Genomic DNA, 22,389 nt, shown 5'->3' with positions numbered 1-22,389 from the left:
TTGTAACATGCAAATGATTATGTATCTGTGTACCACATTACCCATCAGTTTTCAAAACATCTGGGATAGCATCCTAAAGTAAACAATGTTCATAGGACCATCTGGACAAAACTGCGGGCAAAAAAAAAAAGCATAAACATATGGAAAAACAGATTTTACCCTTCCCTTCAGCAGTAAGGGATGACAAATGTCGAACCTAGATATATCCACGCTTCACTGTGCGATGCTTTTCAGCACCACCTGGCTCTCCATGCAGAGCCACCAAATATGGACAGCACTGCCAGAAAGAACATAGCCACAGGGCAATCACAATAAAAATAGTTTATGTCATGGTTAAATAGACACTTCACACAAGTGGCAAGGGTCTGTTTATTGACTTCTACATGTAAGTCTGTGAGAACATATTCACAATTATGCTGTTAGACTTAAATATTACATAGATCAGGTAATTTAACTAGAAAATAAAATGACATTTTCTAAGAACTATTTAAATGTGCTTAATTTTTTTTTAAGATTTATTTATTTATTTGAGAAAAAGAGAGTGTGTGAGAGTGCTGGGGGGGGGGTGTAGAGAGAGAGAGAGGGAGAGAATCTCAGTCAGATTCCCTGCTGAGAGCAGAGCATGGGGCTCGATCCCAGGACCCTGAGATGATGACCTGAGCTGAAATCAAGAGTCAGACACTTAAATGACTGAGCCACCCAGGCACCCCTAAATGTGTTTTAAAGTGCAAGTTTTTTGTTTTACTAAACAGCACATTTATAAAATCTAATAATTCAAATACAACTGATTTATTAAACTTCTGTTGTATCAGGCACTCTATGAACCACTATGTGTAAGTGTTTATATTTGATTGCTTATGACTGATGAGTGTAAAGACTGATATACAGCCAACATAGAGATACTGAACCTCAGATTCATAACATCTTAGCAAAACTTTTAGAAATTAAGTATACACGTACATTTGCTCACTAAGAAAGTATCAGCTGAGAATTTAAGATTCTAGTTTAAAACAAGAGTATCTGACGCGCCTGGATGGCTCTGTCATTAAGCATCTGACTCTGCCCCTCACCCCTCAAATAAATCTTAAATAAAACAAGGGTATCTGAATCAGTCTCTCAATAATTTGACATACTGACAGGTGTGTGTGTTTTAATAAAGAGTAATGCATTATTAATGAGGAATGGCTACTGATCATTTTGTTTATAGAGACAACAATGCTTTCTCAATCTGGCAGGGATTTCAGGTCATTCTCACTTTACGAACTCTTCCTTTACAAACGCAGAATTAAATGCACTAAGGATGGAACTTCAAGATGTTCTGAAGTACAGTATAATTAAAAGGATAAGGCTGGGGGCATCTAGGTGGCTCAGTGGGTTAAAGCCCCTGCTTTCAGCTCAGGTCATGGTCTCAGGGCCCTGGGATTGAGCCCCACATCAGGCTCTCTGCTCAGCAGGGAGCCTGTGTCCCCCTCTGTCTCTGCCTGCCTCTCTGCCTACTTGTGATCTCTGTCTGTCAAATAAATAAATAAAATCTTTATTAGGCTGTTAAAGTAATAACAAACAAGACACTATACAAAATTTGATTACCAATGATTTATTTTGTTCTCAACTTTTACCTGAACCCTTGAAATGCCCATAATTAGAAAGATTCATCAAAGATTTTCAGGGTTACAAGGTTATTACATCAAAAGGAATTTACTCTGGATCACCCTCCTTATCTTTTTATATTACCAACATTGTCATCAGATACTGTACTTTCGTAATAAGATAAACATAGACCCAGAAGGCAGAGAACATCAAGAGAAAGCTTCAGGCATTCCAGACAAAATTATTAAAGTTCTTTTAGCTCTCTGTCGTTTCCTTTTAAGCCTAGAATCTGAGTACTCAAAGAGTTTCTGGTTAACTGAATAGACCTGATAGGTTCTATGGAAACCTCGGGTCTTGCAAGATAGAAAACTGGGTGATCACAGAACGAGAAAAGAAAAAAATCTTTTTTTCTTAAACGACTTGGCTAAGACTATCTAAAAAGTAATCTTATGTAGCTCAAATTTTCCTATCACAAACATGATCCCAATACAAAGTTTCTATGATTTTTTAAATCAAATTTTAAAATGTCAAATCAGACATATGACATATATTAAAAAGTAATGTGTAATAAATTGTAGGTGAATATCTTTATAATCGCAAAGTATAAAAGTCTTTCAAAGCATGGTCCAAAAGACTAAAAAGTCTTTACAGGAAAGATTGATGGATCTGGTAATGATGACATTTAAAACTTCAAACTTCATTATTGCCAAAAAATAAAACCCCTAAAAACTGTAAACAAAGCTAAATACAGGAAAATAGGGATTCTTGTCATCTATACCCTCTGTATAATCTTTCTGGAAGGCAGCATAACAACAGTCATCAAAATTTAAGGTGTGTTTCTCAACTGTCCAAAATTCCAAAAAAAAAATTACCTACAGAAATAAAGAGCAAATACAAAGAGATGCAGCTTTCATGGGAGAAAACTGAAAACAGTGACTAGTAAATTTGTTGCCAAGCAATATTTTTTTCTGTTATTACCATTTTATTGTAATTTAATACATTTCCCTGGTATTTAATTCAAATGGAATTTGAACATATGATGTATTATTTGCCTCAGGAGAACAGGTCTGTGAATCAACAGTCTTACACATTTCACAGCACTCACCAAAGCACATATCCTCCACAATGTCCATCACCCAGCCACCCCATTCCTCCCACTCCCCTCTACTCCAGCAACCCTCAGTTTGTTTCCTGAGATTAAGAGTCTCTTATGGTTTGTCTCCCTCTCTGGTTTCATCTTGTTTCATTTTCCCCTCCCTTTCCCTATGATCCTCTGTCTTGTTTCTCAAATCCCTCATATCAGTGAGATCATACAATAACTGTCTTTCTCTGACTATTTCACTTACAATGATACCCCCTAGTTCCATCCACATCGTTGCAAACTGTTGCCAAGCAATATTAAATATCTACCTTTTCTTAAAGTTATAAATATTTTTAAATTACCTTGGTGATTTGTAAATTACTTTGGTTAAACCAAAAAGGGAACACTGCTGATTCCTGAGTTTCCCACAAGCACAGGAAAAGTAAACTTATTTTGTAATTTCCTTCTTTAAAAAAAAGAGTTTGAGAGCATTATTTTAGCTGATAATTGTCCCCACTGTAGAGATGATGATGATGAAATTAAGGCACACAGTTTTTCGTGAAAGGAGATTCAAACCCAGGCAGTATGGCTTCAGAATCCACAAACTTAACCACTATGATCTACTATCTGTCTGGGTAACAATGGATCATAAGGTTAATAAGTTGATAACTTAAGACACTTACGAAATGCAAGTGGTGATATGAAAGAAAAGGCCACTACTCTTTAGCGGAGGCTGGATGTAATCAATTGCCATATGTCTTTGGTGTGAATTTATACCTTTATTAAAGTTTATAGCAGCCCTTCTCAAAGGGTTCCTAAAAAGAATTAAGCCCTAATGCCCTAGGCACTCACTGTATACAATTAACTTCTCCCTATGTATTCACAAAGGAACTAGTTAGTGCTGTCTTTGAGAGAACTGAGAAAATAGTCACTCAGATAATTTCGTGTTCTGTAGTTTGGATGGAGAGCTGTGGATTTTTATCCCTACGGGTAACAATAAGTTATTTTTAAATGCCCAACATCTTTTTGTCCCTAACCCCTTCTACACAGGGAAGTTAACTATTTTTAGTACTTATTTTTGAAAATTCAAATAAATTTATGAGGTGTTTGATGGTCACTTTATAGCAAAACAAAATATATTCCTTTTTTACAAAAAGCTATAAAGTACTACATTATATTCAAATTGTTACTATAAAAGGGCACAATATTATTTATCCTCAGATACATTATTTCAGATCTCAAACATGCCAAAAAAAAAAAAAGATACAGCAAACTTATTCCTAATAAAACTGAAAAAACCAACATAATTTGTGTCTTTTTATACCAAAAGCATAAGCTTAATGAATTTAACAGAATATATTTCAGGCCCTCTTTAAGCTCTTTGAAAGTGGCATCCCCCCAGTATTAAAAATTATGGGTCAAAATTACTCAGAAAACAATATGGGATTGTCAATCATCCATCTAATTCACAAAAAGCAAATCAATATTCGATGCTATTAGTTCATCAGGAATACCTATATTCATTAAGTATTTGTAGAATATTTACAAGACTATCAAAGTGACATATCTCATGAGCCTTAAGAGAACACTGACCCACTTTTTAATAAAACATGTTTCTTGGTTTTCACAAAGTTTTCCTGCTTTTTAAAAAATCTTATCTTATATGTGACCTTCTTATTATATGGGGATTTTACTTGTTTTCAATTTTCTGGGATGTGTTTGAGGGGGAGGTGTAGACAGATTTTTTTTTTTTTAAGCAAATCCTAGCATCAGATGTGAAATCTACACAGCTGTAAGAATTCTTCTGGGAACCTGCACTGGAGTTTCCTCAACTGCCTAATGCAATTACCTAAACCAGTCATGTAGTATTAATGTAATTTGCCCATTTCTACAGCTGAAAAGTTTAATCTTTGAAGAGTAGAAAGAATACTTGCCTGCCCTGCTACTCCTATACTTTGGAACTAAACAATAATTACTTCACCTATTTTCAAAATTCCACTAACTCTTAGTGAACCATTAACCTCAGAAAATCTTCAGTCATATAATAAATTGATACTGCCACATGACTGAGTAGGCATATATATATCTATATATCTATAAAGGCATTTCTAGCTCCATGTTACTGTTAGTGATTTTTCTAAAATCCAAAACTAATTATTCACTTCTCCACTTAAAAATCCATTAGTGGTTCCTAACTGCCGACAGGATATACTCTAAACATACAAGGCCCTTCAATATCTGTTTCTACCTACATCTAGTCTAACCCTCTCACCAGCCCCCGGCATCAAAAAAACTCAACCTACAGCTCTACAGAATTCCCTGAACAAATCAAGCTCCTTCATCAATGAGCCATTTCCTCCACCTGAACACACACCCTTTTCCTCTTTGTCTACCTAATTTCAACATATCCTTCAGCTCCTGGCTCTGAAGGCTCTTGCTCTAGGGGCACCTGGATGGCTCAGCCTATTAAGCATCTGACTTTGGCTCAGGTCATGATCTCAGGATCCTGGGATCAAGCCCTCGCTCAGTGGGGAGTTTGTTTCCCTCTCTCCTTCTCCCCCGCCCAACCCTGCTCATGGACCCACTAGAGCTCTCTTGCAATTAAGTAAAACTAAAAAAAAAAACAAAAAAACAAAAAAACAAAACAAAACAAAACAAAACCTCTGGCTTGAAATAAAAATATGCAGCCTACATTCACTACCACTCAGAAGTATCCTCATAGTCCCCTGCACTTGCACCATCACAGCAGTGGTAAGCAATTATTAGGCAATTAAGTGTGATTTAGCAATATCCCTGACTTGACCAGAAGATCGATAATAGCAGAAACAGAAATAGATCTGTTTCATTCACTTTTGTATCTCCAATGCCCAGCACAGCATCTGGCACAAGGTAGAAGCTCAAGTATATTAAAAGCTGAATGAATAAATAAGACAATTTTGAGATTAATAGGGCTTTTTTGGTGAAAATGCAAAGCTTTTCCTACTTCTTCAGTAAAAACTCATCACATGCTAGCTCAGTTCAATTCAGCAAGTATTTACTGCTTAGCCACACTGAGAATCAAAGAGAATATAAGCCAGGATACAATCCTCAAGGAACATGCAGTTTCATAGAAAGACACATAGTGGGTGATGAACATCAAGGAGGGCACGTGATGTAAGGAGCAGAGGGTATTATATAAGACTGAGGAATCACTGAACTCTACCTCTGAAACCAATAATACATTACATGTTAATTAACTGAATTTTAAATTCAAAAAAATATATTTTTTTAAAAGACACATATACAGGAAAACTAAACACCACAAAACCTTGTGTTATTAGATTCTGAAGTAGGCTGCACAGAAGCAGGAAAGATAAGATAAAAGACTGGAACAGTGTCCTTGAAGTAGGATGTGAGCTGAAACTCAGGGCAAATAAGGTTGAAGACAGAAAATACAGACAGAAATATGCTAGTTCAGCAGTTCTAAAAGTGGTTCCGAAGACACCCTCCTCCTTTCCCTGGTCCATAAGGTCAAAAGTATTTTCATAATAAGTCTAGGACATTATTTGGGGTTTTTTTTTCCCCTTCCATTCATTCTCAGTTATATAATGCAGTTTTCTAGAGACTAGACACCATGGTATCATAGACTGAATACAGAAGTAGTTAGGAGAAAGCAACTATTTTTATTAAGCTAGACACTAAGGAGCTTTACAAAAATGTAAAACAATGCCATTTATTAAGTTTGTGTTGTTTTACAAAAAAGTTATCTTTCCTTAAAACATGATTTGTGTTAACATGTCATGGAAATTACTGCTATGTTTCAGTGATTTAATAAATACTGTAATTTTTTACTTTAATTTCTAATGTGATAAATATCGATAGCTATGACCTACCCAAGCAAAACTCTTTAAGTCCTCACTAATTTTTTCAGAATCTAAAGGACTACTGAGACCAAAAGCTGAGAGTCACGGAGCTGGTGGTAATTACAAATGGTTGGGGCACTGGCCGAGATTCTCCGTGCAGAGTAGCTAAATTAGATCTATTAGACATGAAACTGTTCAGACTTTGCATAACTTAAAAACTGCATAAAGTACAGGTACAGGCTTTTCTCAGCAGTTGTTTTTCTTAGAGCAAAATATAAACAGAATCCTTTAAAAACATTCTTACCTTCCCTCCTAAAACACAATTTAGTTTCATATTCTTGTTAAATTACCATATACATTTTAAAATTTCTACAGTCTTCACAATTATCATTTAAAATAGTTGCATAATCATAATCGGCATTCCTACAAACCTCAACAGAACTTTCAGATCTGATTTTTAATGTATTTTATAAAAATAAAGCCTCACACAAGAAAGAATATCACAGATTACTATCCCAAAAAACTTATTTCTAGAATGTCAATGCATCTTATTTTAAATCAAACTTGCCTGAGAGATACTGTAGCTTGGAACAGAAAGATAGTGACATTTTGACCTGGAACTTCAGGAAACCTTGAATTCAGAACTATGTCTCTCCCTAACTTTGAAGGCTTGACACACTCTCAAACTCCCTCAAGAGCCTGTTCCCATTATCCCAGGTGCTACCCATGGTTCCACAAACACAATTAAGGGTTACACCGGTGCTTCCCACTACCTGAAATGATTGCTTTTCTCGTCTCTGCCTACCCAAAATTCTTCCTTTAAGGGTCAGCTTGAAAGCCAACTCATTCACAATTCTTTCTCAGTTCTTTTCAATTGAACATTTCAACCCTTTTTGAATATCTGAAGGACTCTGAACATCACTCAAAATACAACTCTATTCTGCTTATTATTATTCTTTAGGATAAGAACTCATCAATCTCTATTCCCTGAAACACCACGGAAAAGAGGAACTGCTGAGGAAAATGAGGCTCAGATGAACTGTAACCTGCCCCAGGTCAAAGAGCCGGTGGGAATGCCAGAACCCACACCCTGACAAAGCCCATGTTCTTTCTACTGACCATATCATTCCATGCTCCCTACCTTATATCCTTTATGATAATAAATACTCAAGAAATCTGTAGAACTGGAATGAAATCAGACTGGCTTTATTTTTAATCTCAAAGACCCTCTAAGATGGAAAAAAATCCAGATAAAATATTTTCTGTAATTGTACTTTTGCCACCCCTGGATATCCCCACATATCTTCTTGTGGCCAAAAAAGCATATTAAATGTGCAGTCTTCAGGAGGCAGCATTAAGACCCTAAGCCGTTCCTTAAGTGTTAAATGTCTAGCATCATCATATTTTCCTGGTTCTTTATTTGAGCAGAATTGGAGCTATGACTAGTATGCCTGGGACAGAGTAACATTTCAATACATGTTTGCTGAATAAATGAATGAGTGAAAAAAAATTAATCATTTCTACTGCTGTCCGGAACCCATGGTTACCTTCTCCAGTTCCTTTGCCAATTTGTTTGCCATTATTGTCTTGAGCAATAGCTAACAAAAATGCTTGTATATTAGGCTATAGAAAATATAGCTAATGACTAGTATATTTTAATATAATTTTTCAGTTTCTGAATGCCACCTACTAAGCAGTTCAATTCTGCACCACGGGCATTTCAAAACGATCATGTCCATTCACCCATTCACCTAGTACCAAAATCCTGAGGTGAATTTGGATTCTCCCCGCAATCCCTCACTCACTACATCTACTCCACCCACTTTCCACCAGGGCCCCTCTTGGTTTCTCATTTGCCCTACCACAACAACCTCCTCTGACCTTCTTAATGATCTCCTTACCTTTACTCTTAACTCCAACAGTCCATACAGAAATCAGAGTAATGTTATTTTTAAAAGATGAAATGACATGACTCCCTGGCTCAAAGCATTTTAACAGCTTCCATTACACTTCCAATGAAATAAAAATTTTTGACCACGGAATTTCTTACAATATCCTTCACGAACTCCCACCCATTTATTTTCTTTCCCCACTCACTTCTTCATTTCGTTCTACTCTCTCCCAGCAAACCACACTCCAGCTACACTGGCCTTTTTTGATCACTGTGACCACTAGATTATTACCTATCCCTGCAATCTCTTCTTTCCTTTGCACTCATCAGAAATACATACATATATTTTTGGTCTGTCTCTCCCACTATACTATACACTCCAAAAGGGCAATATAAAACTGTTTTTTGTTTTATCACTAATATTGAATAAAGTATAAAACCCAGCATGTGGTAGGCACTTAATATTTCTGAATGAAGAAACTGCTTCCCTACACACTCTTCATTTAGATTAACATGTGCTATACATCGTTATATGTTAGACAACAACATACATAACTAACGAAGTATATAACATATAAATATATTACTATTGAATGAAAAAGGATTAGGCCTCTCAGGAACCAGGTTCCTGAGAAGTAACCCCTATATCCCGGGATTTCCAGAGGGACAGGAGTGTCTTTCTTATTCTTGGTGGGCTCCTAGACAATTTATGCTGATAAGATTACTCAGGATGGCAGCTAGCCAAGCCAGAAAGACCAACGTGTGATTAGAGGGCTGAGGTACCAGAGACTGAGTTCCACTATGTGGCCAATGATTCCAGCAGTGGTACCTATCCAATGAAACACCAATTAAAAACTCTGGACACCACAGCTCCAGATAGCTTTCAATTAACAGTACTTTGTGTGTCTGATAAACATCAGTGTGCCGGGAGGGTAATGTGTCCTGACTCCACAAGACGACACAGGAGATTCATGTTTGGGACTTTTCTAGTTCTTTCCCTATGTGTCTATTCTTTTAGCTGGTCCTAATCTGTATCTTTTTCCTGTTATAATAAAGCTATAATTTTAACTATAGGACTTTCCTGAGTTCTCTGAGACATTCTAGCAAATTATTCAATCTAAGAAGGATAGTGGGAACCCCTAACTTTATAGCCAGTTTGTCAGAAATGTAGACAGCCTGTAAGCCCGGGAGCTTGAGGATGGTTTCCGAAGTGAGTTTAATCTTGAGTTGGACTAAGCAAGCCCTTAATCTGCAAGGTTAGCCTAACTCCTGGTGGTTAGTGTCAGAACCACACTACGATTATATAACAAAGAACAGATATCACTCCATAAACAGGTGTTGGGCACCATGCAAGCATTTTTACATTCATCATTTCTAAATTTTCAGAAAACATTATCTCTAAGGCTCACAGTAACCACACACATTGAAATTACCATCCTAATTTTTAAAGTAAGCGAACTAAGAAGTAAAAGACACACAGTTAGTCAGAAGTTTAAGTGGAGCCTGAATTCAAACTCAGCACTGGTCTGACTCAGAAGCCCACGATCTAGTCACTACCCTCTCTAGCTTCTCATATTAGTTACGTAAATACAACACAACATAACATCACAAGATTACGACCTAAGAACGCATGGCACTTGTGTGAAGCGCTCTCAGTAAAATCTAAGGCACTACTTATGAACTTACAAACTCTCTGTATGAAATATAAAATATTATACATTAATACAAATTTCTTTAGCAACTGCTTAACTTACCTGTTTGTGTTTTAGAAACATGCTTCTGGAGAAAATCAACTGTTTGAGCCAAAACCTTCTTATTACACTGTGTTGATAATTTTTCATCACATTCGTAACACCTGAAAAAAATATAAATATGTAAGTAAATATGAAATCATCTTTAATAATTTTGCACGCCACGTAATAAAGTAGTAAAGTTGATATTTACCCAGTCTTGTCTTTAAAATGGGGGGGTAGGGGTGCATGGGTGGCTCAGTGGGTTAAAGCCTCTGCCTTCGGCTCAGGTCATGATCCCAGGGTCCTGGGATCGAGCCCCGCATCGGGCTCTCTGCTCAGCAGGGAACCTGCTACCTCCTCTCTCTTTCTCTCTCTCTGCCTGCCTCTCTGCCTGCCTCTTTGCCTACTTGTGATCTCTATCTGTCCAGTAAATAAATAAAATCCTTTAAAAATAAGTAAATAAAGTCTTTTAAAAATAAGTAAATAAATAAAATGGGAGGCAAGGAGCCTGCTTCCCTCTCTCTCTCTCTGCCTGCCTCTCTGCCTACTTGTGATCTCTGTCTGTCAGATAAATGGACGAGATCTTTTAAAAAAAAAAAAAATACAGATTGGATCACATCACTTCCTTGCTTAAAAAACTCCTCATGGCTTTCCATTACACTTAGGATAAAGTACCAGAACTTTAATTTGAATGATAAGGCTTTGTATGAACTCTCTCCCGCTCATTTCTCTAGACTTACCTAATGCGTCACTCTATGTATATTACCCCCAAGAGTGATGTTTTTAAAATATAGATTGGAGGGGCACCTGGGTGGCTCAGTGGGTTAACCCTCTGTCTTTGGCTCAGGTCATGATCTCAGGGTCCTGGGATCGAGCCCCGCATCAGGTTCTCTGCTTGCTAAGGAGCCTGCTTCCCTCTCTCTCTCTGCCTGCCTCTCTGCCTACTTGTGATCTCTGTCAAATAAATTAAAAAACAAACAAACAACAAAAGAAACCACATCACTCTGACAAATGTCAGATGGAGGAAATCAGGAATAGAATGTCAGGGTAGAAGCAAGAGAGAAATGAACAGATTTATTTTACAGAAATTACAGGTAGAAACAGAGAAATATAAAAATAACTGCCATGCCAGGGCGCCTGGCTGGCTCAGTCGTTAAATGCCTGCTTTCGGCTCATGTCATCTCAGGGTCCTGGGATCGAGCCCCAAGTCAGTCTCCCTGCTTGGCAGGAGGCCTGCTTCTCCCTCTCCCACTCCTGTGTTCCTTTTCTTACTATGTCTCTCTGTCAAATAAATAAAATCTTTTAAAAAATAATAATAACTGCCATGGAAAGGGGGAAGTGGATGAGGGTAAGTTGGAGAATCTCAAACAGGAGCGATTTTGCCCCTCAGGGGACATTTGGTAATGTTTTGAGACACATCTCATTGTCACAACTGGGGAAGCTGCTACCGGCATCCACTGGGTAGAGAGCTAGACCTCCTGTGACATACAGGGCAGTCCTCTCACAGCAAAGAACTGTCAGCTCACATGACGAAAGTCCTGAGATCGAGAAATTCTGGTCTAGAGGAAAGACGTGCTGAGAGTTGGGAATGTTTCAAGTTGGAGGACAGGTATGGAGGGTATCATTATACAGTTTTGTCTACTTTTGTTAAAGGATTTAAAAATAGAAAGGGAAAGAAAGTAAGTGCTAGGCTTCTGGCCTGAATACGTAAGTGATGGAGATGCCACTTACAGAGAGGGGAAGCCTGGCTAAGTGTTTTGTTTTATTTGGGGCTTAGGAAGAGAGTTCTCAGAGATTTTCAAAAGCACATTTCTTTCTAGAAAGCTGCCCTCTACTAAGTTTACTCATTAGTGCATATAGTATTAATAAAGATTTTTTCTATGTATTATCATTACTTGCTTCATAATATCTTACATATCTTCATAAGATCCAACAGTCAAATAAGAACATATACTTGAACATATTGAAAGTGTTTTATAAATATTAAATGGTTTGTTTTTTTTTTTAAGATTTTATTTATTTGACAGAGAGCGATCACAAGTAGGCAGAGAGGCAGGCAGAGAGGTAAGGGGAAGCAGGCTCCCCGTGCAGGGAACCTGATGCAGGGCTCCATCCCAGGACCCTGAGATCGTGACCTGAACCGAAGGCAGAGGCTTTAACCCACTGAGCCACCTAGGCGCCCCTAAATATTAAGTGTTATGCCAACACACTACATATTCACAATCTTCTTATTATTACTAGTGGTCCTGAGATTAATGGCTACAAACTAGGTCTGGATTCCTATTCTAAACAGCACTCAAAATTCAGTCAAATATTTACTCATACACAAAATACAAATATTACTTTATTGCTTGCATACAGAAATACACATGTATGGGGCACCTGGGTGGCTCAGTTGGTTAAGTGGCTGTCTTCAGCTCATGTCATGATTCTAGGGTCCTGGGATCGAGCCCCGAATCGGGTCCCTGCTCAGCAGAGAGCCTGCTTCTCTCTCTTTCACTCTGCCTGCCACTCTGCTTACTTGTGCTACCTCTCTGTCAAATAAATAATCTTAAAAAGAAAATCTTAAAAAGAAGAAAAATCCTAAAAAAGTCTTGAAAAGAAAAAAGGAAATACACAGGTACATAGATAAACCTGTGAAGGAAACAAGCTACAGAAAACATTCCCAGAACATCTTTTCTAATAGACCATGATGGAATTCAAACAATGTAGTTACCAGATTTACACCTTATAAACCCTCAAAATTTACTGATGTAACTATTGCCAAAAATAATAAAAATTGCTCATTTGCAAAATATTGAAATGTGAAGAAATTTTTACTGATGCTATAATTTAATTTTTACTTGCTATAAAATATATTCACTTTAAGAGTACAAAAAGAAAATGTAAATAAAAACTACACAATGGCAGTGGGTTTGGAGAAAAGAGGACAGCTCAACATGAATTAATTCTACTTGTTCCCATTAGAAATAACCAAAAAAAATTTTAATTAAGCTTCTACTTGTGTCAGGCACTATTGTAAATGCTTTACATGCATTTACATGCATGATGAATTTTTAATTCGTCACAACAGCCAAAACAGTATTATCATTTTAAAAATGATTAGCTCTCCAGAAGTATAATACTTTCTTTTTACAGATGAGAAACTAGAACACAGGAGGGCTCACAAATCAGTAAGGTAATAAAAGTATAGGGGAAATGTTATACCTTTCAACCAACATTTAAGTACTTTAAAAGCACTCACCTGAAAAAGTAAAAAGATAAATAAAAGCACTCATCCTCTATGTTAACTTTAAGTGCTCAACCAGTGCCTCTTAACACTGGTCAGGCTAAGAATCACGTATGGAATTTAATACAATTAAATATATTTAATATAATAATATAATTATAACATAATGATTTTAATATAAAAGCCCTGATTTAACAGAGGACCAATGAATGGTACCAATTGATTTTTCAAATTCCACCTCTGTGATTCTGAAGAGAGTCAGAGGTACGAAGCCACTGTGCTAGTAATTATTACCTGTTAAAGCAGCATTAAATCCACTACTGAGCAACACTTTATTAGCCATAATTAAATCAACTCTACCATATTCCTTTCTTTTTTAGGGTTTCCAAGTTTTTTTTTCTAGTTCAAGTTGGCCTTTAATCGAAATTAGTAAAGTTTTCTACTGAAATTGTTAAACTTTTTTTTTTTAAGATTTTATTTATTTATTTGAGAGAGAGAATATGAGCACGCACATGAGAAGGGGGAAGGGACAGAGGGAGAAGCAGACTCCTTGAGGAGTAGGGAGCCTGATGTAGTGCTCGATCCCAGGACCCAGGACCCAGGACCCTGAGATCATGACCTGAGCCGAGGGCAGATGCTTAAGTGACTGAGCCACGCAGGCACCCCCAAAATTGTTAAACTTTTTAAGGTTTAAGAATTAGATGGGGGGGGTGCGCCTGGGTGGCTCAGTGGATTAAAGCCTCTGCCTTCGGCTCGGGTCATGATCCCAGGGTCCTGGGATCGAGCCCCGAGTCAGGCTCTCTGCTCAGCGGGGAGCCTGCTTCCCCCTCTCTCTCTCTGCCTGCCTCTCTGCCTACTTGTGATCTCTGTCAGATAAAAAATTAAAAATATTAAAAAAAAAAAAAAAGAATTTGATGGGAAAAAGAAAATAGTCCCAACCTCTAAGCTTCTGTACATGCATATGACCAGCTTGAATTTCTTTGTTAGAAAGGAAAAAAATTTTACAGATGCTCAAATATGAGTTAAATTATTTTCATTATGATACATATCTAACAGTCTACTCACAAAATGATCAATAATTGATTATCCTTATAGGTCTATATATCTATGAAAGCAAAATTAAATAATTAAGCACAAAAATAAAATTACAAAATCAATAACATTAAACTAATTGTTAAAATTAACAACACTATTATGCTAGGTAACTCGTTTTGGTTTTTGTGTGCTTTTTTTTTTTGGTTTTTTGAGGTTTTTTTTTTTTTTTCTGAAATTACATCATGATTCACACCATAATTATGGTCCTAAGAGCTACAACAGAAGTTCTGACACAGACTCACTTGAAATAAGCCTATTCTACCAGGTGCCACTCAACTCTCCCTCCACCTTCCTCTATTTCTGTAGTCCTCAAACTGTGGTCCCCAGGCCAGCAGCATCGGCAATCCTAGGAACTTGTTAGAAATGCAATTCTTAGGTCCCACCCAAGAACTACAAAATCAGAATCTCTAGTCTGAGGCCCAGCAGTCTATTTTAACAAGACTTCCTGGAGACTGTGATGGGCCCCATTGTTGGAGACCACTGCTCCATTCAGGCTACAGAGAAGTATTTCTTCAGGGGCCACACCATGGCATCATCATCCTCCTCTCTCTCTCTCTTTTTTTTTTTTAATATTTATTTGACAGAGAGAGATCACAACTAGGCAGAGAGGCAGGCAGAGAGAGAGGAGGAAGCAGGCTCCCTGTGGAGCAGAGAGCCCGATGCGGGGCTCGATCCCAGGACCCCGGGATCATGACCTGAGCCGAAGGCAGAGGATTTAACCCACTGAGCCACCCAGGCGCCCCCATCCTCCTCTCTCTTACTCCAATGTATCATTTACATAGTAATCTGTCTCTATGCTTTCCTCATTCCCCCCAATATTAATACTTGGGAACAACAAAAACACAAATGCAGCAACACCTGACCCATGTCATGAATTTATATTATAAGATGATGATTTCTTCTATAAGCCAAAATACTGCTACATTAATTTTAGATCCGAGAAGTGAAAACACAAAGTTAAAGTATTTCTGTGAAAACTTCTGAAAATTCATTCAAGGAACACTTTTGAAAATTTTAGAAAATTTCTGTTGAAAAAGATGCATATATACATTTAAAAAAAAAAAATTTGTGGTAAAACATCTGGGAAGCTTTTTAATACAGTATCCATCTATGCCAGTGAAGCCAGTATGCCATGCTAGTAAGAAACTAGGGAATCAAAGACTTGTTTTAGTGCCTGGACGTTTACTTTGTAACTATAAAAAAGTAAATGATACTCAGTGTCCTTATATGTAAAAGGAGGGAACTGAACTTTGTTCCCAGCCAGGATTAAGCCAAACCACCTGACTACTTTTGAAGCACTTTCCTTTCCTAGTACTCTGGAATTCCTGTCTTAGCAACTTCATTATGAGAAATCAACTAGGAAGGATGTTTCTTTATCCTATGAAGAAAATGTAAAAAAAAAAAAAGTAGAGGGATGACTAAATTATTCTTTATTTAAATTTTATATTCACAGGTAATTTTCTTAAAGTATTCCATAGGATATGGATACATAGGATAAAAAACATAAGAGGGTATAATATCTTTAAATAGTTTACATTGTAAAGCTCAAAGAAAATGTTATTTTTTTGTAGTGGACACAAGTGGTAAGAAAATCCAACTTACCATATAATCCATGTGTTCAGACTAACTATAATACAATGAGATTCTGTTCTCCAACTCTTGTAGTGCTTCAGTGAATGATGGCCTTCTGAGTTTCTACCACATCCCTAAAGATGAACAGAATGCTATTTGTATGATTTACATATCGGTTTGTTTCAAATTAATCAAAACTTAAATCATACTCATGATTAGAAAAGTTTTAGTTTTTCATTTCAAGCAGGAGAGAAACATTTCAGAAAATAATATAGATTCTCATCAAGTTTAATTTCTTGCAAAGAGGCTAACTTGCTTTTTGTAATATAGTATTTGCCTAAAACAATTATGGGCCGAGTTCATTTCCCTATTACTTAAAAATGAATATACTCTCTGTCTTGCACATTGTGGGGCACCAAGCATCCCCGCAGATCAGTGCCTCTCCTCCTATAAACACATTTTCTAATACTGTCCACACCTCCACCCAAACCCACTGGCAACTAATGAGACTCAGACCAATCACAGTAATTTCCCTCACCAGCTAAGTAAAGAAATGAGATCCAGTTCTGGTCAATGCGAGATGAGGAGCAGTCTGCTAGATATTTCTGGGAAAAGTTTTTTAATCTCACAAAACAAACTGAGGGTTGCTGGGGTGTGGGGGTGTAGGGAAGGGTGGTGGGGTTATGGACATTGTGGTGGGTATGGGTTGTGGTGAGTGCTGTGAGATGTGTAAGCCTGATGATTCACCTACCTGTATCCCTGGATCAAATAATACATTATATGTTAACAAAAATAATTAAAAACAAAACAGGAAAGGGATGTCCTTTTTGCCCTCTTTCTGGCCTTTGAGGTTTGCTGTATGACATATAATGCATGAACCATATTTGGCCAAAAAAGCGATGAAGTTGAGGGTGGACAAAAGAAAAATGGAAGAAATTTCAGTTTTCGGTGCTCTTTTCATTGAATTAACTAATCCTAAAGGGGTCTTACTTACGAACTATGTGAGGTAATAAGCATTCCTCTCATTTTAGAAACATTATAGACATCTTAAATGTTATTCAAAAAAATATTACAGATATTAATAGCTTCTAAGATGTTAAAAAATTGTTTTGAGGAAAATAAGAATCCTTTTGTAGAGAGGGAAAAAATTAATCTAGTAAGATGTAAAAAAATCTTGGATCTATTTCTTAAGTAAATACAAATAGGTAAAGGCAGGTCCAGACATGAGAACTACTGCAAGTAGGTTGGATTCCCTTTCAAAGTATTTCTAAACCACACGTGATTGCTTTCTGAAAATAATATACCTTTTATTTTACCTTAACAAATGTTTCTTAGTTCAACCTTGGAGAAGTCTATCTGAATATGAATAAATTTATTTTAAGTTCTAAACATTACCAATAGTCCAACTTAAAATAAGCATTTAAGAAAAATATTTAAGACAAACTCACAGATAAAAATCAATTTTCTCACCTGAAAACCACACTTGAGGCACAACCAAATGTCAGAGGGAAGTACTGGCCGCCCATCACAGCATCTTCTTTCTTTTAAACATTCTGAGCAAACTGACAACACATTCTCAGCTATTGCTTTCTTCACATGATTCACACTGATAGCATGACTTACATGCTGGCAAGTGAAACCTGCTGAATGAGACAAAATGAAATGGGAACATTTTCTTTGCTAAACCAAAGAGCTAGCAAAAGTCAGCAGCATTAAAATGCTGTAACTAAAAAGAAAAGAGATCCGAAAAACAAAATAACTCAAAAGGATACATACTGTATGGTTCCATTTCTAAAGCATTTGTGAAATAACATGATTGGTGATTTGGAGAACAGATTTGTGGCGGCCAGGGACCATGGATGCAGTGTGGCTATAAACAGGTAAACCTTGGGGTGGTGATGGAGCAGTCAAGTTACTCAATTGTGTCGGTTATACAAAACTACACATGCAATAAAAGTGCGCAGAGTTATACCCACTCACATAGACACAGACATACACACACACACACAAGACATATACACACACACTTGGTGAAATCAGAATAAGCTCTAAGGATTGTATGGATGTCATTTTCCTGGTGATCACATTGTACATAGAAATACCAGATATTGGGGGTGCCTGAATGGCTCAGTACGTTAAAGCCTCTGTCTGTCAAATAAACAAATAAAATCTTAAAAAAAAAAAAAAGGAAAGAAACACCAGATGTTAAATCAGGAGGGGTTGGGTGAAGGGTGAATGGGACCTCCTTGCATATCTCTTTGAACCTTCCTATTAATTCAAAAATTAGTTTAAAAATAAAGAGTTTATAAATAAATAAATAAATAGATTATTAGTGAGCAGGTCAAGCATTTTGAATATTTTCCTTCTCATTAAAATATACACACAAAGGGGCACCTGGGTGGCTCAGTGGGTTTAGCCTCTGCTTTCAGCTCAGGTCATGATCTCAGGGTCCTGGGATTGAGTCTCACATCGGGCTCTCTGCTCTGCAGGGACCCTGCTTCTCCCTCTCTCTCTGCCTGCCTCTCTGCCTACTTGTGATCTCTCTCTCTGTTAAATAAAATCTTTAAATAAATAAATGAATAAAATATACACACAAAATCTTTCCACAGAGCCTACCTCTGCTCAGATGCTATTTTCATCACTATTGAGAGAAAGGAGAAAGACGAACAAACAATGGCATAATTTACATGAACAAGAATTCTCCTTAATGAATATTTCCAAATAACAAGTGACTCTGCATGCTCCTTAATTATCCTTTATAACAGAGTCCCACTGGGTGCACTGTGTGACTGTGTGGAGACAACTGAACTAAATCAGCTAATATGTTTTTATTTCTTCAGATAATCGTGTCCTTCTCCCAAGGACACAATGACATTTCCACTTCTCCCAAATACCTGAACACTTCTATTTCTCCATCTCAACTATTTCAAACACCAGAACTACAACTATCCACCAAAAGTAAACAACAAAGGAAAGACTGAGTAACTTGAAGAGGGAAACAGGAGCATGTACATTTCAACTTTTTCCACTTTCCTTCCCAAGTGCACAGCACTCCTTTTCACCTATTAGTTAACTAGTGAGAGACGAAGCATTAGTTCTCTTCATCCTGAAGCCTAAGTATGTGACTCCTGACAAGTGACTTATTATAAAATATAATTTCAACAAAAATGATGTGTAAATCTGGTGAAAAATTAGGACTTCTAATTTTACACCAAAAGCAAATTTTAAGAATAGACACAGAAGGAGGAATTCCAAAGTCCTACATTTGAAAAGCAAGGACACATGCCATTAAAGAAAGGGGTATTCTGAGGAAGACTGATAGATGACCACACAAATACAGGACCTAGAAGTGGGTTACTAGAGATCAATGCTTTGAGTTTTTTATATTTTAAATTTCTTTTATATATATCTATATATATAGATATATAGATATATATAGATATAGATATATAGGTTTTAATATTTTAAATTTCTTTTATATATATATATATATATTTTTTTTTTTTTTTTAATTTCTAAGGATAAAAATCACTCCATACACTTTCTATATCATCCCTGGGGTGGGATCTGGCCAGGGTACAACTTAACTATTCTCTGAGTCTACCATTCAGACTTATAAAACTGAAATTGTTAATGAATCCAGAGATAAGTGAATTCATGATAAAAAGGTTCTAGGAGTAGAAATTAACTCTATTAGCTTTTAAATGTCTCAACCATACATACTTCTTATAAGTAAATTTCAAAGTTTTATGTTTTCTTACAAGAGTTAACCAGTGTTTAAATAATATTCACAATGTTTTGGGGGAGGATGTAAAAAAAATTTCTATGCTAATAAGATTTCCTCAGTCTTCTGTAATTTCTTTAATCATACAACAGTGTAAATTTCATCTGCCAAATAAGTCTTCTCGAGATTCCTGAATAAAATATATAAATATATTAAAGTCTAGAGTTGTTTCACATAAACAAATAAAAAACAAATTAAAATCTACGTTTTTCACTTTAAATATTAAAAAACTTTACAGGAAAGTCCTCCAGTTTACAAATGATAGTCTAAAGTCAACACCTGGGTGGCTCAGTTGGTTAAGCAACCACCTTTGGCTCAGGTCATGATCCTGGAGTCCTAGGATTGAGCCCCAGATCAGGATCTCTTCTCAGCAGGGAGTCTGCTTCTCCCTCTGACCCTCGCCTTCTCTTGCTCGCTCTCTCAAATAAATAAATAAAATCTTTAAATTAAATAAAATAAAAAATAAAATCAACACTTCCCCATTTTCCTCCCAGAAATTGTCCAAGGTCAACAAGAGTAGAAAACAAAAACGTCCAGGTCATTTTCTGAAGCCCCATGTCATAAATCCAGTGGCAGGGCCCTCCCGGAACAACACAGCAGAGCTCAGACAGGAGTGCATACAGAAGGAAGCCGAGAGCACACTGCAGCTGTAGGTCTCACAGAGAATCCCCCATGCTTCGCAGACGCAGAATGAAACCTAAATCTCCGGGCTGCAACAACCCTGGCAGGAGAGCCCCTAGAGCCAGTTTTGTTTTAAGAAGCAAATGAAGGCAATTTCTAATTCACTAAGTGAGAAACAAAGAAGCCAAATCTGCCAGATACAGTCTTGTCTCTACGGCAGGAGGGGAGAAGAGATCTTCAGATTCCAGAAAAAACCCCAGGGCTGCATAACCCTGTTGGGTGGAAAGAAATACAGGCTAACTGAGCTCACACTCAAAACTCCAGTTGGTCTCGACAGTGCTATGGCCCTCCTTCTTACACAAATATGCTAAAACTACCTGGTCCAAGAAAGGCAACCCTACATCAAAGAATGAGAAATCAAGGAAAAATCAAAGCCACAATTTCTCTCCAATATAAGAAAAAAGGAAAAACAAATGGCACAGAAATCATCGCCATGAAACAAAAATACAAAACAGAAGAAGCAAATGTTCCAGCGTGAGGTGGCAAAACAGTAGGCAGTGACTGGTAGCGCTCAGGATAGAATGGAAGAAAAAATAAATAAAACCACAAAAAGGAGGATAAAACGAAAAAGGGTGCACTGCAGAAAACACTGTAAAAGATAAAAAGGAAAAGAGCAAGCAAAATGAAAAGTAAGAGGTTCAGAGGATTTGAGAAAAAAATAACTAGAAGACAGGCGGGGAAGAGCTAACATAAGAATCATCAGAATCCCTGAGAAAAAAATCATATTCACAGAATGAAACAAACACTTAGAGTTCAAAAATACTTGGCTTCATAAAAAAAAAAAAAAAAAAAAGATCGAGTTCAGACTTCCCTCAATACAACAATCTATCCTGAAACATTATCCAAGTTAAAAATACTTAAAAGTGGAAATAAAAATTAAAAACATCTTTTTAAATGGAGAGCTATGAGGAAGTAGGGAAAATTCTCAGAAAACCTGAAACAGAAGGCATGAAGCCCAAGAGAAAAGCGAGCCTGAGGCCAGCAACTCCCCAGTTACCCCCCAGGCTTGAAGGCCTGGCTTTAACAGGTCATGAGAAATGGAAAACAACAAAAAGATGCCGATTCTAAGTTACTTTATAAACTAAATGAAATCTCAATAAAAACATCACCCAGATGTTTTGGAACTAAATAAGCTGATTTTACAGTTCATGCAGAAAATAGTGGAAATAAAGAGCAAAAGACTTATTGATTAAAAACATATATAGTTATTTTCCACAACACTACTCAGGATGCCAGAGGTCACAGTTTACCAGCAATGTCGTCTGAAGAGTCTTCATCATGAGGTAGAGCAGGCCTTTTGCTTCTTTTGGCTTTCTCGGGCAAAGCTCTGGAAGGCTCTTTCACCCGCATCTGTTACTTACTGAAAAGGCTGGGGGTAGGGGGAAATGAATACACTTTAATCCTCAAAATTAAAATTTTAGGTATATTACATAATGTATATTAAAATAGAAATGACTTCAGTTTTAGTTGGGCCCTAGTACCTCAAAAGAAGAAACCATCAGGTGAAACCAAAGACATCTTTAATAAACCAATATACACATGCACATTACATTTGACTTTTACCAATTACTCCCCAGATACATGATGTCCAGGTGGATGAAAAAAAAAAACAACAAAAGGTTTGATCAAGGGAATAAGTGTTCCTTCTGGGTCATGTGGTCCCCTTGCCTCTTCTCCTGTCCCACTAGCTAGGAAACAGAAGTTGGAAAAGCCATAATGAACCAGGGATGGAAGCCATGTGCCCAGCACAACAGAGTCCTTCTACCTGCACCATCTGACCTAGCAATGACTGACAGAAATTGTTTTAAGCTATACTGCATTTTTTGTGGGGTTTTCCCCCACTTTTTTATTATGAAAAAATTTAAACTTCCAATATAATAAACACCCATATACT

The 22,389-nt window shown here is 36.9% G+C and overlaps 1 protein-coding gene across 5 annotated transcripts in view; it reads right to left on the bottom strand.

Annotated features, from left to right (window-relative positions):
- USP45 (ubiquitin specific peptidase 45) overlaps window positions 1–22,389 on the bottom strand; it is a 73,481-nt gene that overhangs the window by 44,578 nt on the left and 6,514 nt on the right. For all 5 annotated transcript variants that reach the window (XR_006818359.1, XM_046005618.1, XM_046005620.1 and 2 more), the window contains exons 3-6: window positions 21,746–21,864; window positions 17,501–17,673; window positions 16,061–16,164; window positions 10,156–10,256 (exon numbers count right to left, since the gene is read on the bottom strand). Coding sequence is in view for 4 of the 5 variants with exons in the window: in XM_046005618.1 (XP_045861574.1) it covers window positions 10,156–10,256; window positions 16,061–16,164; window positions 17,501–17,673; window positions 21,746–21,845 (478 nt within the window). In the remaining variant the exon portion in view is untranslated. The remainder of the gene's footprint in view (window positions 1–10,155; window positions 10,257–16,060; window positions 16,165–17,500; window positions 17,674–21,745; window positions 21,865–22,389) is intronic.

This window comes from Meles meles, chromosome 5 (assembly GCF_922984935.1).
Source record: "Meles meles chromosome 5, mMelMel3.1 paternal haplotype, whole genome shotgun sequence".
NCBI classification, from domain to species: Eukaryota; Metazoa; Chordata; class Mammalia; order Carnivora; family Mustelidae; genus Meles; species Meles meles.
Note: the sequence above shows the minus strand (reverse complement) of the source record. Positions and strands in the feature narration are given on the sequence as shown.